The 22688-nt window shown below is 48.3% G+C and overlaps 1 protein-coding gene across 1 annotated transcript in view; it reads left to right on the top strand.

Annotated features, from left to right (window-relative positions):
- Wdr88 (WD repeat domain 88) overlaps positions 1-22331 on the top strand; it is a 43873-nt gene extending 21542 nt beyond the window's left edge. Inside the window, exons 7-11 of the mRNA XM_004659827.2 lie at positions 5734-5921; positions 11210-11292; positions 13249-13317; positions 16820-16912; positions 22200-22331. Of these exons, the coding sequence (XP_004659884.2) occupies positions 5734-5921; positions 11210-11292; positions 13249-13317; positions 16820-16912; positions 22200-22331 (565 nt within the window). The remainder of the gene's footprint in view (positions 1-5733; positions 5922-11209; positions 11293-13248; positions 13318-16819; positions 16913-22199) is intronic.
- The last annotated feature ends 357 nt before the right edge of the window (positions 22332-22688 follow it).

Raw genomic sequence — 22688 nt, 5'->3', positions numbered from 1 at the left:
CTGTGTCAGGCCTCTGGCATCCCAGCACATTGAGGCTGAGGGAAACAGGAGCAGAGACAGAATCCCCTGCAAGTCCACAGCAAGCGCAGCAGAGAGAAACAGAGGGAGAAACCCTGGCTCAAGTGTGGCGGACGTGGGAGGGCTGACCCTAAGGTTGTCCTCTGACCTCCACACCTGGACACTGGCACATGCATGGCCCACATTTACACACTCACAGGAACATGCACACACACACTCATAAAAATAAAATAGGGGCTGGAGAGATGGCTTAGCGGTTAAGCGCTTGCCTGTGAAGCCTAAGGACCCCGGTTTGAGGCTCGGTTCCCCAGGTCCCACGTTAGCCAGGTACCCAAGGGGGCGCACGCGTCTGGAGTTCGTTTGCAGAGGCTGGAAGCCCTGGCGCGCCCATTCTCTCTCTCTCTCTCCCTCTATCTGTCTTTCTCTCTGTGTTTCGCTCTCAAATAAATAAATAAAAAAAAATAGGAGAGATGGCTCAGCGGTCAAGGTCGATTCCCCAGTACCCATGTAGCTAGATGCACAAGGTAGCACCTGTGTCTGAAGTTTGTTTGCAGCAGCTACAGGCCCTAGGGCACCCACTGTATCTGCCTCTTATTTATTGGTTTTGTTTTTTTTCAAGGTAGGGTCTCGCCCTAGCCCAGGCTGACTTGGAACTCACTCTGCAGTCCCAGGCTGGCCTTGAACTCATGCTGATCCTCCTACCTCTGCCTCCCAAGTGCTGGAATCAAAGGCATGCGGCACCATGCTCAGCATAATAAAATATTTAGATAAAATACAACAGGTGAATATAAAGCATGTCACACAGCACAAAAGGGACAAGGAGGGCAGCATTTTTAGCATGTCTGTCTTGCAGCCACTCAGTTTCCCTCTGAACAGCGACTTTTTCACCCTCTCCCTCCCTCTTCATTCCTTTTTCATTTATTTGTAAGGAGAGACAGAGAAAACGGGCACACCAGGGAGGCCCTTCTTGCCTTTGCAGATGAACTCCAGATGCATGCGCCACTTTGTGCATCTGGCTGTATGTGGATACCGGGGAATTGAGCCCAGGCTGTCAGGCTTTGTAAGAAAGCACCTTTAACTGCCGAGCCATCCCTCCAGCCCCCCACCTCATTTCTTATTTGAGAAAAAGTAAGAGAACAAGAGAATTCCAGGGTCTCCTACTGTGTAAACAAACTCCAGATGCATGCACCATTTTGTGTATCTGACTTTACGTGGGTGCTGGGGGATCAAACCCAAGCTATCAGGCTTTGCAAGCAAGTACCTTTAGCTGCTGAGCCATTTTTCCAGCATTTGAGCTTTCATTTAAAAAAATGTTTTATTTTAAAAATGTTTTATTTATTTGGGTGTCCATTCTCTCTCTCTCTTATAAATAAAAATAAAAACATTTAAAAGATAAGAACTAGCTGGGCATTGTGACACACACTTTTAGTCCCAGCACTTGGGAGGCAGAGGTAAGAGGATCACCATGAGTTTGAGACCACCCTGAGACCACATAGTGAATTCTGGGCTAGCCTGGGCTAGAGGGAGTAGTGTGAGTAGTGAGACTTTACCTTGACAAACAAACAAACAAAAAACAAGGAAAAAAGAAATGAATAAAAAAATGTTTTATCTAGATATATAGAGAGAATGGGTGCACCAGGACCTCTAGCCACTGCAAACTAACTCCAAATGCATGCACCACCTGCAAATGAACTCCAGATACATGTGCCACCTTGTACATCTGGCTTACATGGTACTGGGGACTCAAACCGAGGTCCTTTGGTTTTGCAGGCAAATGCCTTAACCACTAAGCCATCTCTCCAGCCCACTTCCTTTCATTTTTAACAGATACTATACAATTCACCCATTTAAAAATGAATTCAGTAGTCTTTGGAAGATATCATTTTCAGTAATTATGGTGAAATACATGTGGCATAAAACTTTCCATTAAAACAACTTTCCATTTTAACCATTTTTCAGTGCACAGTTCACTGGGTGAATTACATTTTCAATATTGTGCAACCACCACCCCTGTTTCCAAAACCATTTCATCACCCTGAATAGAAATCTGCATCCGGGAAGCAGTAATTTCCCACCCCCGACCCTTGGGAGCCTGATTCCACTTTCTGCCTGTTCCAGAGATTTTACGTAAGTGGGATCACACAAGCCTTGTCCTCTGGTGACAGACGTGCTTCTCTATAGATGACTTCGCCAAGGCCCACTCATGTTGTAGCCTACAGCATCGGTACTCCCTTCCTTTTTATAAGTGAACAGAACACACACACACACACACACACACCACATACTCACACACACATATACACAATATTTTGTTTATTCATCTCTTGGTGGGCACTTGAGTTATTCTTACAAGCAATGAGTCCTGCATTCAATTCTGGCATATTCTTAACAGTTGAAATGTTACATCATACACTAATACTATAGTTAGCTTTTTGAAGAATTGAGACCCTGCATTTTAATTTTTCCCTGAGCCTAGCTTGTCTTGCTTGCAGACAATTTAAAAAAAAATTGTTATCTGTCAAATTTTTATGTGCAGTTCAACAATATTCCTTATTTTTTAATATTTTATTTTTATTTATTTATTTGTGAGCTAGAGTGAGGATGAGAGGGAGAGAATGGGTGCACCAGGCCTCTGGCCAGCACAGATGAAGAAGTGTGAGCTACTGTGTGCATTTGGCCTATGTGGGTCCTGGGGAATCGAACCTGGGCCCTTAGGCTTTGCAGGCAAGTGCCTCAACTGTTAAGTTATGGCTCCAGCCCTGAGAAAAATTTTTTGCAAGCATCTTTTAGACATTTGTTTATTTATTTGCATATATATATGGCGCTTATGTGGGTACTGAGAACTCAGGTCATCAGGGTTTGAAAGCAAAGATAAAGGACTGCTAAACCATTTTCCCAACCCCTTCGACTATTTTTTATTTTTTATATATTTTTAAAAATTATTTATTTATTTATTTGAGAGCGACAGACACAGAGAGAAAGACAGATAGATGGAGAGAGAGAGAATGGGCGCGCCAGGGCTTCCAGCCTCTGCAAACGAACTCCAGCCCCCCTTCGACTATTTTAAAGCTTGAAAAGAGTAAACATAAGAACCTTCCATAATTTTTTGTCCAAACTATTAAACATAATTTAGATAGAAAACCCAGCAAGGAAATATCTTTAAAAAAACAAAAAGGGGGCTGGAGAGATAGCTTAGCAGTTAAGCGCTTGCCTGTGAAGCCTAAGGACCCCAGATCCCACATTAGCCAGATGCACAAGGGGGCGCACGCGTCTGGAGTTCGTTTGCAGAGGCTGGAAGCCCTGGCGTGCCCATTCTCTCTCTCTCCCTCTATCTGTCTTTCTCTCTGTGTCTGTCGCTCTCAAATAAATAAATTAAAAACAAAACAACAAAAAAAAAAAAAAAACAAAAAGGAAATTCTACTTATATGTTTCTTGTCAAATTCCCTTTCTTTATCATTCTTTTCTGGTTTAGAAAAAGCCACTCTTTTAGTAGCTCTGTGGACAACAAATTCTTCAATTTTTTGTTCATCTGAAAAATGTCTTCATTTCCCTTTAGTTCCTGAAGGATATCTTCTTTCTTTTTTTTCAAGGTAAGGCCTCACTCTAGCCCTGGCTGACTTGGAATTCACTATGTAGTCTCAGGGTGATCCTCCTACCTCTGCCTCCCGAGTGCTGGGATTAAAGACATGAACCACCAGGCCCAGCTAGAACTCTTTGTAAAAATATTCTTATTTACTTATTTGCTAGTAAGAGGGAGAGAAATCTAGAAAGAGGGAGCAAATGGGTGCTCCAAGTCCTCAGGCCAGCGCTGACAGACTCCAGATGCATGCACCACTTTCTGCATCTGGCTGTATGTGGGTCCTGGGGAATCAATCCTAGGCCACAGGCTTTGCAAGCAAGCACCTTTCCCTCTGAGCCATCTCTCCAGCTCCAGATATCAAACCCTTGGCTAACACATATCCCCCGCCCCCATCCCCTCCTTCCCTTCTATTTCCCTGTGCTCTTTCTTTTTGAGACAAGAACCTCACTACGCAGGCCATGCTGGTCTCACACTTGCAGCTGTCCTCCTGCCTCTGCCTCTCTGTGCTCTGGTTGCAGCCGTGTGTCTCCCCAGCTGCCTTTCACTGGCCAGTCGCTTTGTTCTGGCTTCGGGGATTACTGATGAGAAAATCCACTATCATCTAAATTGTTATCCTTGTGTAGGTTAGATATCATTTCTCTCTTGATGTTTTCCAGATCCTTTTCTTTGTTTCTGAAGTTTTGTTATGATGTGTCTGGGGATACACTTCTTTTTTTTAAAATTATTTGTTTATTTATTTGAGAGCGACAGACACAGAGAGAAAGACAGATAGAGGGAGAGAGAGAGAGAATGGGCGCGCCAGGGCTTCCAGCCTCTGCAAACGAACTCCAAACGCGTGCGCCCCCTTGTGCATCTGGCTAAGGTGGGATCTGGGGAACCGAGCCTTGAGCCGGGGTCCTTAGGCTTCACGGGCAAGAGCTTAACCGCTAAGCCATCTCTCCAGCCCGGGATACACTTCTTTAAATCTGCTGTGTTTGGTTGTGATTTACTCAGAATCTTGACTATGGAGGCTTATATCTTTTGCCCAGTTTGATAAACTTTCAACCTATTTCTTCAAGTTCATATCAGCTGTGGCCTTCTTTCTCTTCCCTTTGTGGTGCTTTTTCATTCTTCTCCCCCCATCCCCCACTTTTTTTTCTTTTTTTTCAAGATAGGGTCTCACTCTAGCCCAGGCTGATCTGGAATTCACTATGTAGTCTCAGGGTGGCCTCAAACTCATGGAGATCCTCCTACCTCTGCCTCCCGAGTGCTGGGACTAAAGGCGTGCGCCACCATGTCTGGCCCCCTTGTGGTACTTTAATGACACAAATGTTAGCTCTTTTGTCGTAGTCCTGTGGGTATCTTTTCTTTTCTTTTCTTTTCTTTTTTTTTTTTTTTTGAGGTAGGGTCTCACTCTAGCATAGGCTGGCCTGGAATTTACTATGTAATCTCAGGGTGGCCTTGAACTTTCTTCAGTTTGTTCTTCTCTCTTGTTCAGATTTTTATTGTTCTGTCCTCATATTCACTAATTCTTTCCCCTGTCTTTTCCATTCAATTGTGAAGCTATGTGAATTTTTATTTCAGTTATTGTATTTTTCAGTTCTAAAATTTCTGTTTGGTTCTTCTTATTCCCTCCTTCCCTTCCCTCTTTCTCCATCTCTTCCATAAGGTTTCATTATGTAGCCCATGCTGGCATGGGACTCCTAATCCTCTTGTCTCGACCTCCCAAGCCCTGGCATTACAGGCATGTGCCACCACGGCTGGCTCCCAAGCCGGTGGTGATAATCCTGTGCTTCTTAGCTGGGAGAGAGTTTTCTCCCCAATGCACAATTGGCAGTATTTGGAGACACTCGTGGTTGTTTCAAGTGGGCATAGGAGCTGCTGGCATTTATGGGGCAGAAGCCAAGGGTCCTGCTGAACGTCCTGTACTTCGTAAGCTGGGCCTGGACCACAGAAAGCCACGCAGCACGCGTGTTGACGTGAGCGAGGTGGGAATGCCACGGTAACATGCGCAGTGTGAGCAGCTCCCATCTGGACCACGGCAAGCAGGGGTGCAGGGGAGGGCTCCGACCCTGCCCACACCTGGGCCGCTCAGGCGTGCTCTCAGGTCTGCCCAGGACACCGTGCCACTGTGTGACCCCCTGTGTGTGTTTCAGGGCACACTCCAATGCCATCTCAGACTGCTGCTTCACCTTCAGCGGCCACTTCCTGTGCACCAGCTCCTGGGATAAAACCCTGAAAATATGGAACGTCCACACAGGAGAATTTCGGAACCGTGGGGCCTGCGTGACTCTGATGCGGGGTCACGAAGGCTGTGTGAGCTCCTGCTCCTTTGCCAGAGACAGTGAGTAACTCACGTGTGCGCGGGCCTCTCCTCTCCCCTTCTGCTGCCCCTTTCCTTCCCATGTGGCTGTCTAGCCTAGGCTGGCTTCGAACTTGAAATCCTCCTCCCTCAGCTTCTTGAGTGCTGCTGGGGCTACAGATGCAGAGCAACAAAGTGGAGACGGCCTCTTCCTTCCCACGTTCCTTCTGCACTCTGGTGACAGGAAACTGCTCTGCCAGTGAGCTAAACCCCAGACCCCTGGTAAGACCTAGCTAGGTTCAGCAAGAGACACTGCTTCAATGAATGCCTGCACACACATGCAAACATGCCTGCATGTACACCACATATATAAGTGAAAAAAAATGCATGTGTGTGCAGGCATATGTGCACATGTGTGTGTGTGAATGTGGAGGCCAAAGGGGGACTGAGTGTCTTACTCTGTTATTTTCCTCCTCATTCCCTGAAGCAGCGTCTTTTGCTGAACCTAGCTAGATCTGACCAGTGAGCCATGAGTGTCAAGAATTCCCTGTCTCCACCTCTCCAGGGCTGGAATTCCAGGTGCTCACGGCCACACCCAGCATTTATGTGGGTGCTGGGGCTCGGCATTCAGGTCCTCATGCTTGTGTTTTGAGCACTTTACACACAAGCCATCTCCCTTGCCCCAGACTGAGTTTTCAGACGATTGCTAGACACGCTTCCTCATGGTCCTTCCTAAGTGCAGACCAAGACGCCACTTCCAGGCTTTTCAGCAGTGAGATGGGATTTTTTTTTTTGTTCTTTTCTCCCTCAAGGACAAATAATAATAATAATAGTGATGATGATGATGATGATGATGCCAAGAAGGAATTCATGGGCACAGGCTTACTAGTGGCAGAAATTCAGCTGGTGGCTTAAGTAAGGAAAACTTTTTTTTTTTTTTTGAGTTTGTATGAAATTTTATTTGGGATGATATTTCTCACAGTGTGGTCTTGTTAAAAATAGTTTTATGAATCTCACGTAAGACCTTGGCATCAGATTCTGTGTAGGAAGGGCTGAGTATTCTGCATTTTAGTAACTTCCCGGATATATATCAAACAACCTGACATAAACTTATTGGCGCACAGCTTTAATCCCAGGGCTCTGGAAGCTAAGGTAGGAGGATCACCATGAGTTCAAGACCAGCCTGGTTGTTCTACAGAATGAGTTCTAGGGCCTAAAGTGAGACCCGAACTTGGGAAAAAAACAAAACCAAACAGCCCCAACAACTTAAGGGTCACTATCTTAAAGGAAACACGTCTCCAGCTTTGCAATTGTGTAAGTTTGTGATCCTGGACACCAAATGCCCTTAACAGAAAGGCTGCTTACGTGGGCTCCTGCATTCCTGCGGTCTTGGGCAGCTAGGCACGTGGGGCGCCGCGGGGCCACACCCAGCCCTCTGCGGCCTCTCCAGCAGGTGCCTCCTGCGCCTAACCTGGCGCTGGCCACCGGCAGTGCTGGGAAGAGTGACCGCTGTCTCCCGGTGCCCACACAAATCCTGGGGATTGGGACCCTTGCCTTCTCTGAGCCAATCACAGAGCAGACCTGAGCGGCCCATGGGCCAGGACTGACCAGGCAAGGGAGGAGGGCTTCCCTGCAGGAAGCCGGTGCGCTGTCAGGCGCATGGGGCAGGGGCAGGAGGCTGTCCCGGGCCAGGAAGGTGCAGCTAAGTGGCCGTTCTAGGGCCTGAGGGCGAAGCGTGCAGCCCAGGTCTGGTGAGAAGTGGGCAGTTGGGCCTCCCTGAGCATCTTTTCCTCTTTAGAAGCATTCTGCGCTATTTTAAAAGTTTTTTAAAAATATGAGATACTTGGCCAATTTGTATGTCTCCCTTGTACCGGGACGTGCTGATTTCCTTTGTACCTGTTAGGACGCTAGAATGGGCGCTGCCTGCGGAAGCCAGCGCAGACACGGCCTGCGTCGGTCAGACACCACCAGGGGCGCCCCGTCGAGTCCTGTCCTGGGCCTTTTGGGGGCTCAGGATCTCATACCATCAACCATTTCTTTCCAGATGGTGTGCCGGCAAATTCACCTCCTTGCCAAAAGTTTATCTGCAGCCCTAAGATCAAAATTCATGGCCATCTAAAGGTCACACGTGCAGAGCGTGGCAAACTGAGCCGTCACCTCTCTGCCGAGGGCGGACACCGTGTCCCTTGGCCTCTGGTCTCAGTTCGCAGGAAGTCCCGACGGTGATCCGTTTAGTGTCGCTCGTGTGCGCGGTGCCTTTGTTGGTACTCTTGCTGTTTAAAATCGTCCCCAACTGCATGGCTGTTTGTCCGGTTAAAACTTTAATGTCAAGTTTTAGTCATTTTGCATGTGTGTGAAGAAGAGGGAGGGGGAGAGCGAGAGGGAGGGAGAGAATGGGTGCGCCAGGGTCTCTTGTCACTGCAAACGAACACCAAATGCTTATGTCACTTTTTTTGTTTTTATTTATTTATTTATTTAACAGAGAAAGAGGGAGAGAGGGAGAGGGAGAGAGAGAGGAAGAGAATGGGCACACCAGGGCCTCCAGCCACTGCAAACGGATTCCAGACGCATGTGCCTCCTTGTGCATCTGGCTAACGTGGGTCCTGGGCAATCGAACCTGGGTCCTTTAGCTTTGCAGGCAAACGCCTTAACCACTAAGCCATCCCTCCAGCCCTTATGTCACTTTTTACATCTGACTTTACAGGGTTGCTGGGGATTTGAACGCTGGCCGGCAGGATTTGCAAGCAAACACCTTTAGCCACTGAGTCATGGTCGCAGACCCCTGGCTAATGTTTCTCACAATAAGAACACTGCCATATGTCTTAGGGTGGAAATACTTGTGCAGCGTGCTTCATTTAACCATGAGTTTCACGGCTGCTGGCCAAGTTCAGTGCTGGTCAGTCACCCATACATATTGAATACAAATGTCTTTAAATACAAATGAATATCTTGATTTATGAAACTGTTGCCACCAGAGATTTAAGGGCCTTTGTTTTTTTTAATATTTTTATTATTTGAGAGAGGAGTGAGAGAGAAAGAGGCAGATAGAGAGAAAGAATGGGCATACCAGGGCTTCCAGACACTGCAAATGCAGATGCATGTGCCTCTTTGTGCATCTGGATTATGTGGGTACTGGGCAATCAAACCTGTGTCTTTAGGCTTTGCAGGCAAGTGCCTTGACTGCTAAACCAGCTCTCCAGGGCTTTTTAAAAAATATTTTATGTGTTTATTTGAGAAGGAGAGACACAACAGAGCATGGCACACCAGTGCCTGCTTATGCTGCAAAGGAACTCCAGATGCATGTGCCACCTTGTGCATCTGCCTTCATGTGGGTACTGGGGAATCACACCTGGGCCATCAGGGTTTTGCAGCCCTTAACCGCTGAGCCATCTCTCCCACTCTTCTTCTTATTATTTTCATTTTAAACAGTCTTGCTCTCTAGCCCTGACCTCAAATTTTCTTTTTTAAAAATGTATTTACAGCCAAGTTTGGTGGCTCATGACTTTAATCCCAGCACTTGGGAGGCAGAGGTAAGAGGGTCACTGTGAGTTCAAGGCCACTTTGAAACTACAGAGTGAATTCCAGGTCATCCTGGGGTACAGTCAGACCCTATCTCAAAAAACAACAAAAAATAAAATTTTTTAAAAAATGTGTTTAGGGCTGGAGAGATGGCTTAGCGGTTAAGCGCTTGCCTGTGAAGCCTAAGGACCCCGGTTCAAGGCTTGGTTCCCCAGGTCCCACGTTAGCCAGATGCACAAGGGGGTGCACGCGTCTGGAGTTCATTTGCAGAGGCTGGAAGCCCTGGCGCGCCCATTCTCTCTCTCTCCCTCTATCTGTCTTTCTCTCTATGTCTGTCACTCTCAAATAAATAAATAAATAAAAAATTTTAAAAAATGTGTTTATTTGAGAGAGGAGCAGATAGAGAGAGAGAATGGGCCAGCCACTGCAAATGAGTTCCAGATACTTGCGCTATCTTGTGCATCGATCTGGCTTATGTGGGTACTGGGGAATTGAACCTGGGTCCTTAGACTTCGCAGGCAAGTACTTTAACCACTAAGCCATCTCTCCAGCCTGTGACCTCAATTTTTCAATCCTGCTGCCTCTGGCTCCCTAGTGCTCGAATTACAATCATCAAGCCTGATGCGACCGGAGACTCGCAAGAACCATTTCTCCTAGGAGCAACAGTTAGTTCAGCAGTTGCTGACAAGCTGTCTTCCACAACGTCTGGCCCATCGCTACCTTGAACACCACGAATCCAGTGACTGGTCATTGAGTGGCACAGACAAGGGCTTCCGCGTGCTCAGAGCCACAGGGCTGCTGCAGATTTTCATGCTGCCGAGGCCTTTATCTCACAACCATGAATAAAGTTAGGCGCATGGGTAATGAGGAGTGGGTAGTGCCAAGGAGATTCCATGAGAAAAAGACAAGCCAGCCCCTGAGTGCGAGGGCAGACAAGAAGGTAGGAAAGAGTCAGAACTCCACAGGGATTGGGGGATGAGCAAAAGTGCCGCTTTCTTGGAGACCCTGATGTCAGCAGCAGGGTGAAGGAGATGGACGTGGAAGACACTCAACACCCACCGAAGCAGAGGCCCAGAGGCTCCTGGGAGCCCATCACTGAAGGAGACTTAAGACAAACCCTCCGCAGCTCAGGGAATTCTGGGGAAGAGGGGGTGGAAAGATTGTTCGAGACACAAGTTGAGACGTCATGCCCAGAGGCACTGCCTCCCCCAATAACTGACTGCTGCCCCCACAACCCACAACCCACAATCCCCATGGGGATGACCTGTGTCCCCAACGGGGAGGACCCCTTTGGAAAAGGGGCAGGGATGAGGGAAAGGATGGTACTACCAACGTGTGTTGTTTCCATACTGAGTATATCTATAACTAATGAAAATAAAATTAGAAGTGTGTGTGTGTGTGGTTTATCTCCACAGGAAAAAAGAGAACTCTAGCATGGAGGCTCAGCACTGAGGTCCTCAGGGCAACCGCCTGGGGAAGGGGAAGGGACTCCTGGGTATACAGCACATTATTTCATTAGTGGGTGACTATTCTGCCCTCCGCTTCAGCATGTCTTTAGGTGAGGAGTGGTCTCTTGAGCAGGTGACTGGCTGACAGGCTTTGTTGGATTAACTCTTAAGGGAGGGACCATAGCTCTGATGCATTCACATCGCTCCCTTTCGTACCAGGGAGACAGCAGTGGGGTCCCTTGTTTCGGGACCTCCAAGCTGGCTGATGCCTGCCTACCTACAACAGCGACAGTGGTGCGTCAAGCCGCTCCCTCGCCAGAGCGGGGAAGACGTCTCCCCACCCAGACCCTTCATGTGTTGCAGGCTCTTTTCTAATCTCTGGAGGGTATGACAAGACAGTGGCCATCTGGGACGTAGGAGAAGGATACCGGAAGCTGTCCCTGAAGGTACAAGTGCCAACATCGCATAGAGAACTTAAGAGGTTCTTCCTTTCCTTTCCTTCCCTTCCCTTCCCTTTCTTTACTTTTTTAAAAAAAATAATTAATTTTTATTTATTTATTTGAAAGAGGTTGAGAAAGAGAGGAAGGGAGGGAGGGAGGGAGGGAGGGGGAGGGAGGGAGGGAGAATGGGCATGACTGGGCCTCCAGCCACTGCAAACAAACTCCAGATACATGTACCATCTTTTGCATCTGGTTTATGTGGGTCCTGAGGAATCAAACCTGGGTCCTTTGGCTTTGGCTTTGCAGGCAAGTGCCTTAACCACTAAGCGATCTCTCCAGAACTCTTTTTTTTTTTTTTTTTTTGAGTTAGGGTCTCACTCTATCTCAGGCTGACCTGGACTTCACTATGTAGTCTCAGGGTGGCCTTGAACTCTTGGCAGTCCTCCTACCTCTGCTTCCCAAGAGCTGGGATTAAAGGCAAGTGCCACCATGCCCGGCTCTTTCTTTCTTTCTTTCTTTCGATGAGGTTATATTATGTAGTTCAGGTTGACCTCGTGCTTGTGATCCTTCTGTCTCAAGCCACCCGAGTGCTGGCATGACTGGTGTGCCCCACCACTGCTGGCCGGGCTTCTGTGTATGCAGGGCGCCGTACTGAGTCACAGGCAATGGGATAGACCCCCCCCAAGATACCTCCCAAGGGTGCTGTCATTCCATGCAGAAGGACTGGAAAGACACCCACATAAGTCACAACAGGGATTAGTAGAAGGGAAAAAACACAGGGTGATGTGATTTAAAAGGGACGCTAAGGCCGGGGAGGTGACTGGGGGTTAAGGTGCTTGCTCACAAGCTGAGTGGCCTGGATTCAATTCCCCAGCACCTGTAGAGGGCCAGGTGCACAAAGTGGAACATGCATCTGGAGTTACTGTGAAGAGAGAGAGAGAGGGAGAATTGGTGTGCCAGGGCCTCCAGCCATTGTAATCAAATTCCAGACACATGGCACATGTGTGACCTTGTGTGCTTGTCACCCTGTGTGTCTGACTTATGTGGGGTCTGGAGAGTTGAACACGGGTCCTCAGGCTTCACAGGCAAAAGCCTTAACCACTAAGCCATCTCTCCAGTTCTCGCACCACTTTTTGTATCCGGCTTATGTAGGTGGCTTGGAAATTGAACCTGAGCAGGCAGACTTTACAAGCAAGCACCTTTAACTGCTGAGCCATCTTCCCAGTCCCACACCCTCGAATTTCTGTCCTTTTGCTATATATAGCAATCTAGCTCCTTTTGCTCCCAGTCTTCCTAGCCCATGGTGTTGCCTCACTTTCCATAAGTAAAAGGACAGGGCTGGAGAGATGGCTTAGTGGTTAAGCCCTAGCCTGTGAAGCCTAAGGACCCCAGTTCGAGGCTCGATTCCCCAGTATCCATGTAAGCCAGATGCACAAGGTGGCACATGCATCTGGAATTTGTTTGCAGTGGCTAGATGCCCTGATGTGACCATTCTCTCTATTTGTCTCTCTTCTCTCTCTGCTTGCAAATAAATATATAAAAAATATTTTTAAAAAACCAGTTACTTAGCTGGGCGTGGTGGTGCATGCCTTTAATCCCAGCACTTGGGAGGCAGAGGTAGGAGGATCGCCTGAGTTCGAGGCCACCCTGAGACTCCATAGTGAATTCCAGGTCAGCCTGGACTAGAGTGAGACCCTACCTCACCTCACCCCCACCCCCCAAAAAAAACCGGTTACTTGAAGCCAAAAGCCTTGGTAGGGCCTCTGGGAGGGGGTTTCCTAGGAGACAAGCATACGAGTGAAGACCTAGGCCAGGTGGAAACACCCCGCCCAGCCCCATGGTGCGGCACCGTGCCACACACACCACCCATTTTCGTCATTTATATTCCACATTACATGTTGATAGAATGGGGGGTGCAATTAGCAAGCAACATCAGGTCCTTGTTAACTTGTTTTTCTTCAGGGACATGATGATTGGGTGATGAATGTTGCTGTTAGCAACAACAAGAAATGGATCCTCTCGGCTTCCAAGGTAAAAGGGGCCAAGTGGCGAGAGACTTAAAGTGTCTGTCATACTTGTCAGGATCGATGACGGTGGAAGTGTCAATCCCATATCTGGGTATGAAAATCCTGGCCAGGTGTGGTGGAGCAAGTGTGCAGACGCAGCGTTGGGAGGCTGTGACAGTTAGGATTGGGAGTCTGAGGCCAGCCTGCGCGATATATTGAGACCCTGTCTCATAAAACAAAAAACAAAGCTGTAAATTCCCAAGTAGGCTCAGTTTGATATCTACACCCGGGAGCTTCCTGGAGTGTGGAAAGCAGGCCTTCCCTCTGTGAGCGTGGGGACGGCTGGGTGTTTGTCCAGCACCATTGACACGTGTGCTCTGCTGGAGAGATGACCTGCTGACAGGTAAGTGGCCAGCAAGCAGCAGAGACTACCTGAGGTCCCAGGTGGACCTTCCCTCCCTCTCCACACCACTGCGTCCGGGACAAGCTTCTACCTGATGTCACCCAACACGCTCTCTGTTTGTTAGTTAATATGTATTATTTATTAAATATTTTATTTATTTATGACAGACAGAGTGAATGAGAGTGGGTGCAGTAGGGCCAATTGCCATCTCAGACAAACTCCAGATACATGAGCCACTTTGTGCATCTGGCCCGTTTTTAACCTGCAGGGGCCAGTAATCTGATCACACATTTCTGCTTTTGTCTCTCCACAAGATATTTGTTGCAACTGCTAAGAATTAGGAAATGGAACATGACTCAGTGCATGAGATTTTTTTTTTTTATTGCTGCTGTAATTATTACAGACTGTACTGTTTAAACACCAAACAACACAAATTTAATATCTTACAATCCCATAGAATGGAAAACCAATAGTCTCACTGGTTTACAAGCAAGATGACAAGAAAACATCATTTAAAAAATTATTTTTATTTATTTATTTTTTTGAGGTAGGGTCTCATTCTAGCCCAAGCTGACCTGAAACTTACTCTGTAGTTCCAGACTGGCCTCGAACTCACAGAGATCCTCCTACCTCTGTGTCCCAAATGATGGGATTAAAGTGTGTATGTGCATTTCTTTATGGAGGCATTATGGAAAATCTTTGGCTTAGATTCATCTTCCCTTCCCTTGTCCTTCTTCTGTCCTCTGTCCTTACCTCCTGCCCATCTTCCTACATAGTGAGCCTTCCTATTTAACTTCTTGTGTGCTGGGATTATAGATGCATGCCACCGTAACTGTTTTTTTTTTTAAATATTTTATTTATTTATTTATTTGACAGGGAAAGAGGGAGGGAGGGAGGGAGGGAGAGAGAAAGAGAGAGGAAAGGAGAGAATGGATGTACCAGGGCCTCCAGCCACTGCAAATGAACTCCAGACATGTTCACCCCCTTGTGCATCTGGTTTACGTGGGTGTCCTGGGGAATTGAACCTGGGTCTTTTGGCTTTGCAGGCAAATACCTTAACCTCTAAGCTATACCTCCAGTCCTGTTTTTTTTTTTTTTTTGTTTTTGTTTTTGTTTTTGTTTTTGTTTTTGTTTTTGTTTTTTGAAGTAGGGCCTCACTCTAGCTCAGGCTGACCTGGAATTCACTATGTAGTCTCAGGGTGGCCTTGAACTCACAGTGATCCTCCTACCTCTGACTCCCAAGTGCTGAAATTAAAGGCGTGCACCATTACATCCGGCATTTATTTTAAATTCAATTTTATGTATTTTATAACAGGTTATACTCTTTTTATCCCCGTTCCTCTGCTCCCATCTCCCTAGGGGTCTCCTTGGGGGGGGGGCTGTGGTGTTCACTGTGGATCATGAGGAACTCAGTCAGTCCCTGTGGGGTAACGGAGGGGGCCTGTGCCTCAGGGTACTTTTACCCACTCTGTGGCTCTTACAATCTTTTCGCCCTGTCTTTTGCAATGTTTCCTGAGCCATGGCAGTCCTGCTGGCAGTCTGATTTAGTGTCAACTTCTCTGGAGCCTCTGGATTTCTGCTTTGATTGATCAGCGTGTCTGTCACCATCACCCTGGAGCTGGTTGTCAGGCTAGCAGTAAGAGCAGTGTTCACGGTGCTGCTTCCTCTGCAGTTTCTCTTGGGCCCTGGCAGATGTTGCGCAGAACGAGGGCACGTTACAGAGTTGCTAGGAAAGAAGGCCCGAGGCTGTTATGGAAACCCCATTCTTGCCCAAGGACACGAGACTGGCCAGTCCCGCTTGCTGAAGATAAGAACTGCACATATTCAGTTTTGGAATTTTCTCCCTTGTACACCCTCTCCCCATCTCCTTGAGCGAGTTACAGCCGCTAACCATCATGTATCTGCTTCTGCAATGCCCACTTGCTTGCTTGGCTCCACTTGTTACTGAAACTATAAACTGGAAGGACACACAGCACTCCGGACCGGAGACTTTCAGGAGATATCCTCTTTTCAACCCAGTTTGGGGTTGATTTCTGGAGGGGCGCTTTTCGCAGCAGCGTGGTAGAGCTGGCTCGTCTTGTGGTGAGCAGTCGGGTGTTTTTGTGTGCGTGTGTCTCATCGATGGACCATGGTTCTCCTGTGTTCTCTGCCTTTGCTTATCTCCCCCCAGTTTGCTCGCTCCCAGGCAGCCACCACAGAGTGGCCATTGTTCTGTTCTTCATATTGTGTGCCCTGTGAGCTTGGCCAAGTGTGCCATGCATTCACCATGACAGCATCCAACGGAATAATGTCACTGTCTGGAAAACTCCTTGTTCTCTGTTTGGTCATCCTTCCTCCTCTTCCCCAGAACCCCCACTGAATGATCTTTTTTTGCTGTCTCTAAAGGGTTGGCAGAACCAAAATGTCTTATAATTGGAACTATACATTTTTAGACCTGCCTCGTTCACCTGAAAAATGTACATTTATGGTTTCCCCACGTCTTTTTGTGGCTGGACAGCTCATTTCTTCTGCAGTGGAATGCTGTCCTGCTCTTGCTGTACATGGCTATGTTGGTTACCCCTGTTTTTCTCATTGTCGCTGTAAGCAAGTGCCTGATAAGAAGGAACTTAAGAAATCAGCTGGGCATGGTGGCACCCACCTTTAATCCCAGCACTTGGGAGGCAGAGGTAGGAGGATCACCATGAGTTCAAGGCCACCCTGAGACTACCTAGTTAATTCCAGGTCAGCCTGGGCCAAAGTGACACCCTGCCTCCAAAACCTAAACCAAAACAAACAAACAAACGGGATGGCAGAAGGATGAGTTTATTTTGGCTCACAGTTCTAGGGGGCTTACAGTGTCCATCATGGCAAGGAAGGCATGGTGGCAGGAGCAAGAGGCAGCTGGCCTCACTGCATCCATAGTCAGGAGTCAGAGAAAGACAACAGGAAGTCAGGCAGGGCTATAAAACTCCACGGCCCTCCTACAGTGACTTACTTTCCCCCACTGAGGCTCCACTTCCTAAAGGTTCCACCACCTTCCCAAACAGCGCCACCCTCTGGGAACCAAGTGCTCAAACACGTGAACCTGTGGGGGGACATTTACCCCCTGTTTTTGACCGCTGGCTTCCTTTTTAACTTGTTTTAGGACAAGACGATGAGACTGTGGAATATTGAGCAAATCGACAAAATTCCTTTGGTAATCGAGTACAAAAAGTCCATGGGTTTAAAGGTGAAGCAGGTTGGTATTGGGTAAAAGACTCACTGATTTATTATTCCTTGAGAAAACATTTGTTGGGCCATTGTAAATACAACTACGAACAGTGAAATCACTGCCTTGTGGGAGTTTGAATTCTAAGAGGTGAAGCAAATAAGGTATTTAGCACATGACAGGGCTGGAGAGACGGCTTAGGAGTCAAGGCTCTTGTCTGCCAAGTGTGAGGACCCAGGCTTGACTCTCCAGAACCCACATAAGCCAGATGCTCAAGGTGACACATGCCCACAGGTGATGCACACATCTGGAGTTCATTTGCAGTGGTGTGCCAATTCTCTCTCATAAAAAAAACATAAAAATATACATGGTGAGTTACATGGTTACCAACAATTTGAAGAAAAATAACAAGGGAGAGAAGTGTACTAGAGGTTGTTATATTTATTTACTTTAAATTTTTAATTTAATTTATTTATTTGAGAAAGAGGCAGAGACACATGCGTGCATGAATGTTTGTGTGCACACATGCGACACACACAGAATAGGCACACCAGAGCCTCCAGCCACTGCAAACACAACTCCAGACGCATGCAGTACCTTGTGCATCTGGCTTATGTGGGTTCTGGGGAATTGAACCTGGGTCCTCAGGCTTCTCAGGCAAGTGCCTTAACCACTAAGCCATCTCTCCAGCCTTATTTACTTTTATTTAAAAACTTTTACTTTTATTTTTAATTTGAGAGAGAGAGAGAGAGAGAGAGAGAGAGAGGGAGGGAGGGAGAATGAATTGGTATGCGAATTGGCATGCCAGGGTCTCAGCCACTGCAATCAATTCCAGATGCTTGTGCCACCTAGTGGGCATGTGCAACCTTGTGCTTGCCTCACTTTTGTGTGCCTGGCTAATGTGGAATCTGGAGAGTTGAACATGGGTTCTTAGGCTTTGTAGGCAAGTGCTTTAACTGCTAAGCCATCTCTCCAGCCCTATGACAGAGGGAAAGAGGTATATATATGGAGAGAGAGAGAAAAAAAAAAATGGGCGCGCCAGGGCCTCCATCCACTGCAAACGGCGTGTGTTCCCTTGTGCATCTGGCTAACGTGGGTCCTGGGGAATCGAGCCTTGAACCAAGGTCCTTAGGCTTCACAAGCAAGCGCTTAACCGCTAAGCCATCTCTCCAGCCCCTACTTACTTCTTTTTGAAACAGGGTCTTACAATGGAGTCCAGGCTGTCTTAAACTCTTGATTCTTCTGCACTGACCTCCCAAATGCTGGCATTAGAGATGTACACCCAACTTGCTTACTTATTTATAATTTTTTCAGTGCTAAGGGATGGGACATAGGGCTTTGTACATGTAAGTCAAGTGCTCTATCACTGAGTTATACCCCAGCCTTGAAAAAGAGAGCATATAGCAGGCCAAGGCCTCTTCCTTCTGCAAATGAACTTCAGATGTATGCATCACTTTGTGTATCTGGCTTTATGTGTGTAGTTGGGAATCCAACCTGGGATGTCAGAATTGCAAGCAAGCACTTTAACTGCTGAGCCATCTCTCCAGTCTCATCAGGCTGGCCTAGAACACTCAGTCCCCCACTTTGGCCTCCCAAATGCTAGAATCACAGGTTTGCACCTGCTTTATTAGATTGTTTAAAGGCCTTGTGCATGCTAGGCAAACTCTCTACCAGACTCTGTAATATTGTAAAAGGGTCTGGACAGGCCTTATTGGTAAGTTGACAGGTACCTAAACATGAAGTTAGTGAGGGGCTGAGTTGTACAGATACTTAGGGGAGGAACTTGCCAGTATCGGAAACTGCCAGTGCAGGGCCCTGGGGCAGCAGCAAGCCTGCTGTGTCTGAGCAGTGGGGCTCATGAGGAGGCCTGTGGCGGGATAAGACCTGAGCAAGCAGTGATGAGTAGAGGAACAGCCACGTCCTGCGCCTGGGAGGGGGGACACGGTCAGTTCCACTCTTGCTGGACTCAGGAAAAGGTGTACTCCCTCTCCTCACAAGGTCTCAGGAGCTCTGGCTGGAAATTGCTGCTTCTGGGAAAGACTGATGTGAGGGCAGGGAAGGGTAGGCCCCACTAAGACCTCGAAGCGTGCATCTAGCTTACATGAGTACTAGGGAATCAAACCTGGGTCCTTAGGCTCTGCAGGCAAGTGCCTTAACCACTGAGGCATCCCTCTAGCCCAAGACCTTGTGTTTATGGCCTGCTGGTCCTTATGGCTCTTGTGGCCATGTTAGTCTATAGACCCTGGAAGCCAGCTGCTATAGAGCAGTGACCAAGACAGGCCTGGGCGCTGCCTCCACTGTGAGTCCTCTTGCCCTGGAGTTAGGCCATGGGAAACAGGCTACAGAAGACAGCAGGTAAAGGAGCTGTGTTTTCTTATACCAGGCTGGAGTGTCCTGCGCTCATGTGGGAGCAAAGCAAGGGACACTGGGTGCCAGGACAGGTCTTGTTACCTTGAGGGTACATCTCAGTGGGATCCCATGAGAGGACTCTGTAATGGTCTAAATGTTCCCTCTGGAGAGACTGGCTTGATACTGGCTGGCAGAGGAAGGAGGTGAGCTGTGCCATCCATATCTACTGTGCTATGGGTTTCAGCCAGAAACAAACTTTCCATGGAGGAGACACACAGAGGTCAGCATGAGGAGGTGATCAGAGGTCAGATGAAGAGATGCCCAGAGGTCAGGATGAGGAGGTGGTCAGAGGTCAGCATGAGGAGCTGCTCTGAGGTCAGCATGAGGAGGTGATCAGAGGTCAGCATGAGGAGGTGATCAGAGGTCAGATGAAGAGATGCTCAGAAGTCAGCATGAGGAGGTGGTCAGAGGTCAGCATGAGGAGGTGATCAGAGGTCAGATGAAGAGATGCCCAGAGGTCAGCATGAGGAGGTGATCAGAGCTCAGCATGAGGAGGTGATCAGAGGTCAGCATGAGGAGATGCTCAGAGGTCAGCATGAGGAGGTGATCAGAGGTCAGCATGAGGAGCTGCTCTGAGGTCAGCATGAGGAGGTGATCAGAGGTCAGCGTGAGGAGGTGATCAGAGGTCAGCATGAGGAGGTGATCAGAGGTCAGCGTGAGGAGGTGATCAGAGGTCAGCATGAGGAGGTGATCAGAGGTCAGATGAAGAGATGCCCAGAGGTCTGCATGAGGAGGTGATCAGAGCTCAGCATGAGGAGGTGGTCAGAGGTCAGCATGAGGAGGTGATCAGAGGTCAGCATGAGGAGGTGATCAGAGGTCAGCATGAGGAGGTGATCAGAGGTCAGCATGAGGAGGTGGTCAGAGGTCAGCATGAGGAGGTGATCAGAGGTCAGCGTGAAGAGGTGATCAGAGGTCAGCATGAGGAGGTGATCAGAGGTCAGCGTGAGGAGGTGATCAGAGGTCAGCATGAGGAGGTGATCAGAGGTCAGCATGAGGAGCTGCTCTGAGGTCAGCGTGAGGAGGTGATCAGAGGTCAGCATGAGGAGGTGATCAGAGGTCAGATGAAGAGATGCTCAGAGGTCAGCATGAGGAGGTGGTCAGAGGTCAGCATGAGGAGGTGATCAGAGGTCAGCATGAGGAGATGCTCAGAGGTCAGCATGAGGAGATGATCAGAGGTCAGCATGAGGAGGTGGTCAGAGGTCAGATGAAGAGATGCTCAGAGGTCAGCATGAGGAGGTGGTCAGAGGTCAGATGAAGAGATGCCCAGAGGTCAGCATGAGGAGGTGATCAGAGGTCAGCATGAGGAGATGATCAGAGGTCAGATGAAGAGATGCCCAGAGGTCAGCATGAGGAGATGCTCAGAGGTCAGCGTGAGGAGGTGATCAGAGGTCAGCATGAGGAGGTGATCAGAGGTCAGATGAAGAGATGCTCAGAAGTCAGCGTGAAGAGGTGATCAGAGGTCAGCATGAGGAAGTGGTCAGAGGTCAGCATGAGGAGGTGATCAGAGGTCAGCATGAGGAGGTGATCAGAGGTCAGATGAAGAGATGCTCAGAAGTCAGCGTGAAGAGGTGATCAGAGGTCAGCATGAGGAAGTGGTCAGAGGTCAGCATGAGGAGGTGATCAGAGGTCAGCATGAGGAGGTGATCAGAGGTCAGATGAAGAGATGCTCAGAAGTCAGCGTGAAGAGGTGATCAGAGGTCAGCATGAGGAGGTGGTCAGAGGTCAGCATGAGGAGGTGATCAGAGGTCAGCACAGAGTCTCCTGATGCTCAGAGTCTATTTGAAAGCCCTGTTGGTGAGGAGACATGGTTGCTCCTCCAGGAGGCTAGAACTGCATGATTGTGAATTAGATGCTAGCCTAGGTTAATGGTGCCAATCTGTGTCCAAAATCTGAAAAGTAAATAAAATTCCTTTTTGGTTCAGAAATCTGTGGGCTAGTCAGGTGTGGTGGTGTACACTGCTCATCACAGCTACTGGGAAACTTATGCAGGAGGACTGTAAATTCAAGACTTTTACATAGTTACATAGTGAGACCCTGTCCCAAAATAAAAACTCATACAGTGGGGCTGGAGAGGTGGTTGAACAGCTAAAGTGCTTGCCTGCTCAGGTTAAGGACCCAGGTTCAATTCCTCAGGGCCCAGGTATGACAGGTGCACATGGTGGCACATGCCTCTGTCTGGATGCCCTGGTGCATCTATTTTCTCATTTTTTTTTCTCTCTCTCAAATAAATAAAATTTAAAAAAATAAGGAAAAGAAAAGCCAGGCATGGTAGGAGGATCGCCGTGAGTTCAAGGCCACCCTGAGACTCCACAGTGAATCCCAAGTCAGCCTGAGCTAGAGTGAGACCCTATCTTGAAAAACCAAAAAAAAAAAGGAAAAGCAAAGGGGAAAAAATTAGCTTTAATCCCCACACTCGGGGAGGCAGAGATAGGAGGATCTCGGTGAGTTTGAGGCTAGCCTGAGACTACACTTGGCTAGAGGGAGATCCTACCTAAAAACAAACAAACAAACAAACAAACAAAAACCCTGCATACAGAAAAGTTGGTGATGTAGCCCAATGGTAGAGTTTTTATGAGGTACTATTTGCCTCCCTTGGTTCTAGAAGTCAGGTGTCCCCAGCATATCAAGGAACCGGGGCCCTCCCACCCGTCCTTGTCCGCAACACGCGGCTGCTCCACGTCCAGCCCTCAGGACCCACTTACCCCTGGGGAGGAAGAGGGAGGGAGAAGAAGCCTGAGCCCAGTCTTGTTCTCTGAGCCTGCCATATGCATTCTGTGGGGTTAGCGACTCCAGAGAGGGGAGCCTTGTCTTGATAGCTTAGATAGCTTGATGTGGTTGTGTGGAGCTCCATGCCCGATCCCCTCTAACCAGCACTGCCTTTCCGTTCTTTGAAACCGGTTCACGTCAGTGTAAGGGGTGTGACCGGCCTTTCTCCAGCTTTGGTAGCGACAGCCCGTCTGAAATCTTCACCCGGTGCGTGTTCTGCCGGAGAGAAGGCAAGGACATTCCAGAAGACGGCTCATCGTCCTCAGAGGGCTGATGGCCGCGGGCGTGTGAGTGGCAAGCACGGGCCACATCACGCAGGCTCGCGGGTCCTGCAGACCCTTCTCCAGGTTGCTTCCCCAGCTGCGTGGAGCCATCAGACTGAGGCAGGGGCCAGGCCTGGCTGGGCTGTCGGCACAGGCAGCCCCTTCAGCCTCAGCACCCTTTGGTCGGGGGAGCACTTAGTTTCCATGCAGAATAAATCTAGAGTCCTTTGGAAAACAAGTGTGCGTGCAAATTAGAGCAGTATTGCTACCTCGTCTGTCGTATGTTTGGAACACACCACAGGTTCATATTCTGGATTGTCCCAGGACCGTGGCCCTCAGGGGCTGGTGCCTTCCCTTGTTGAGAACAG

Source organism: Jaculus jaculus, chromosome 7 (assembly GCF_020740685.1).
Source record: "Jaculus jaculus isolate mJacJac1 chromosome 7, mJacJac1.mat.Y.cur, whole genome shotgun sequence".
Lineage (NCBI taxonomy): Eukaryota > Metazoa > Chordata > Mammalia > Rodentia > Dipodidae > Jaculus > Jaculus jaculus.
Note: the sequence above shows the minus strand (reverse complement) of the source record. Positions and strands in the feature narration are given on the sequence as shown.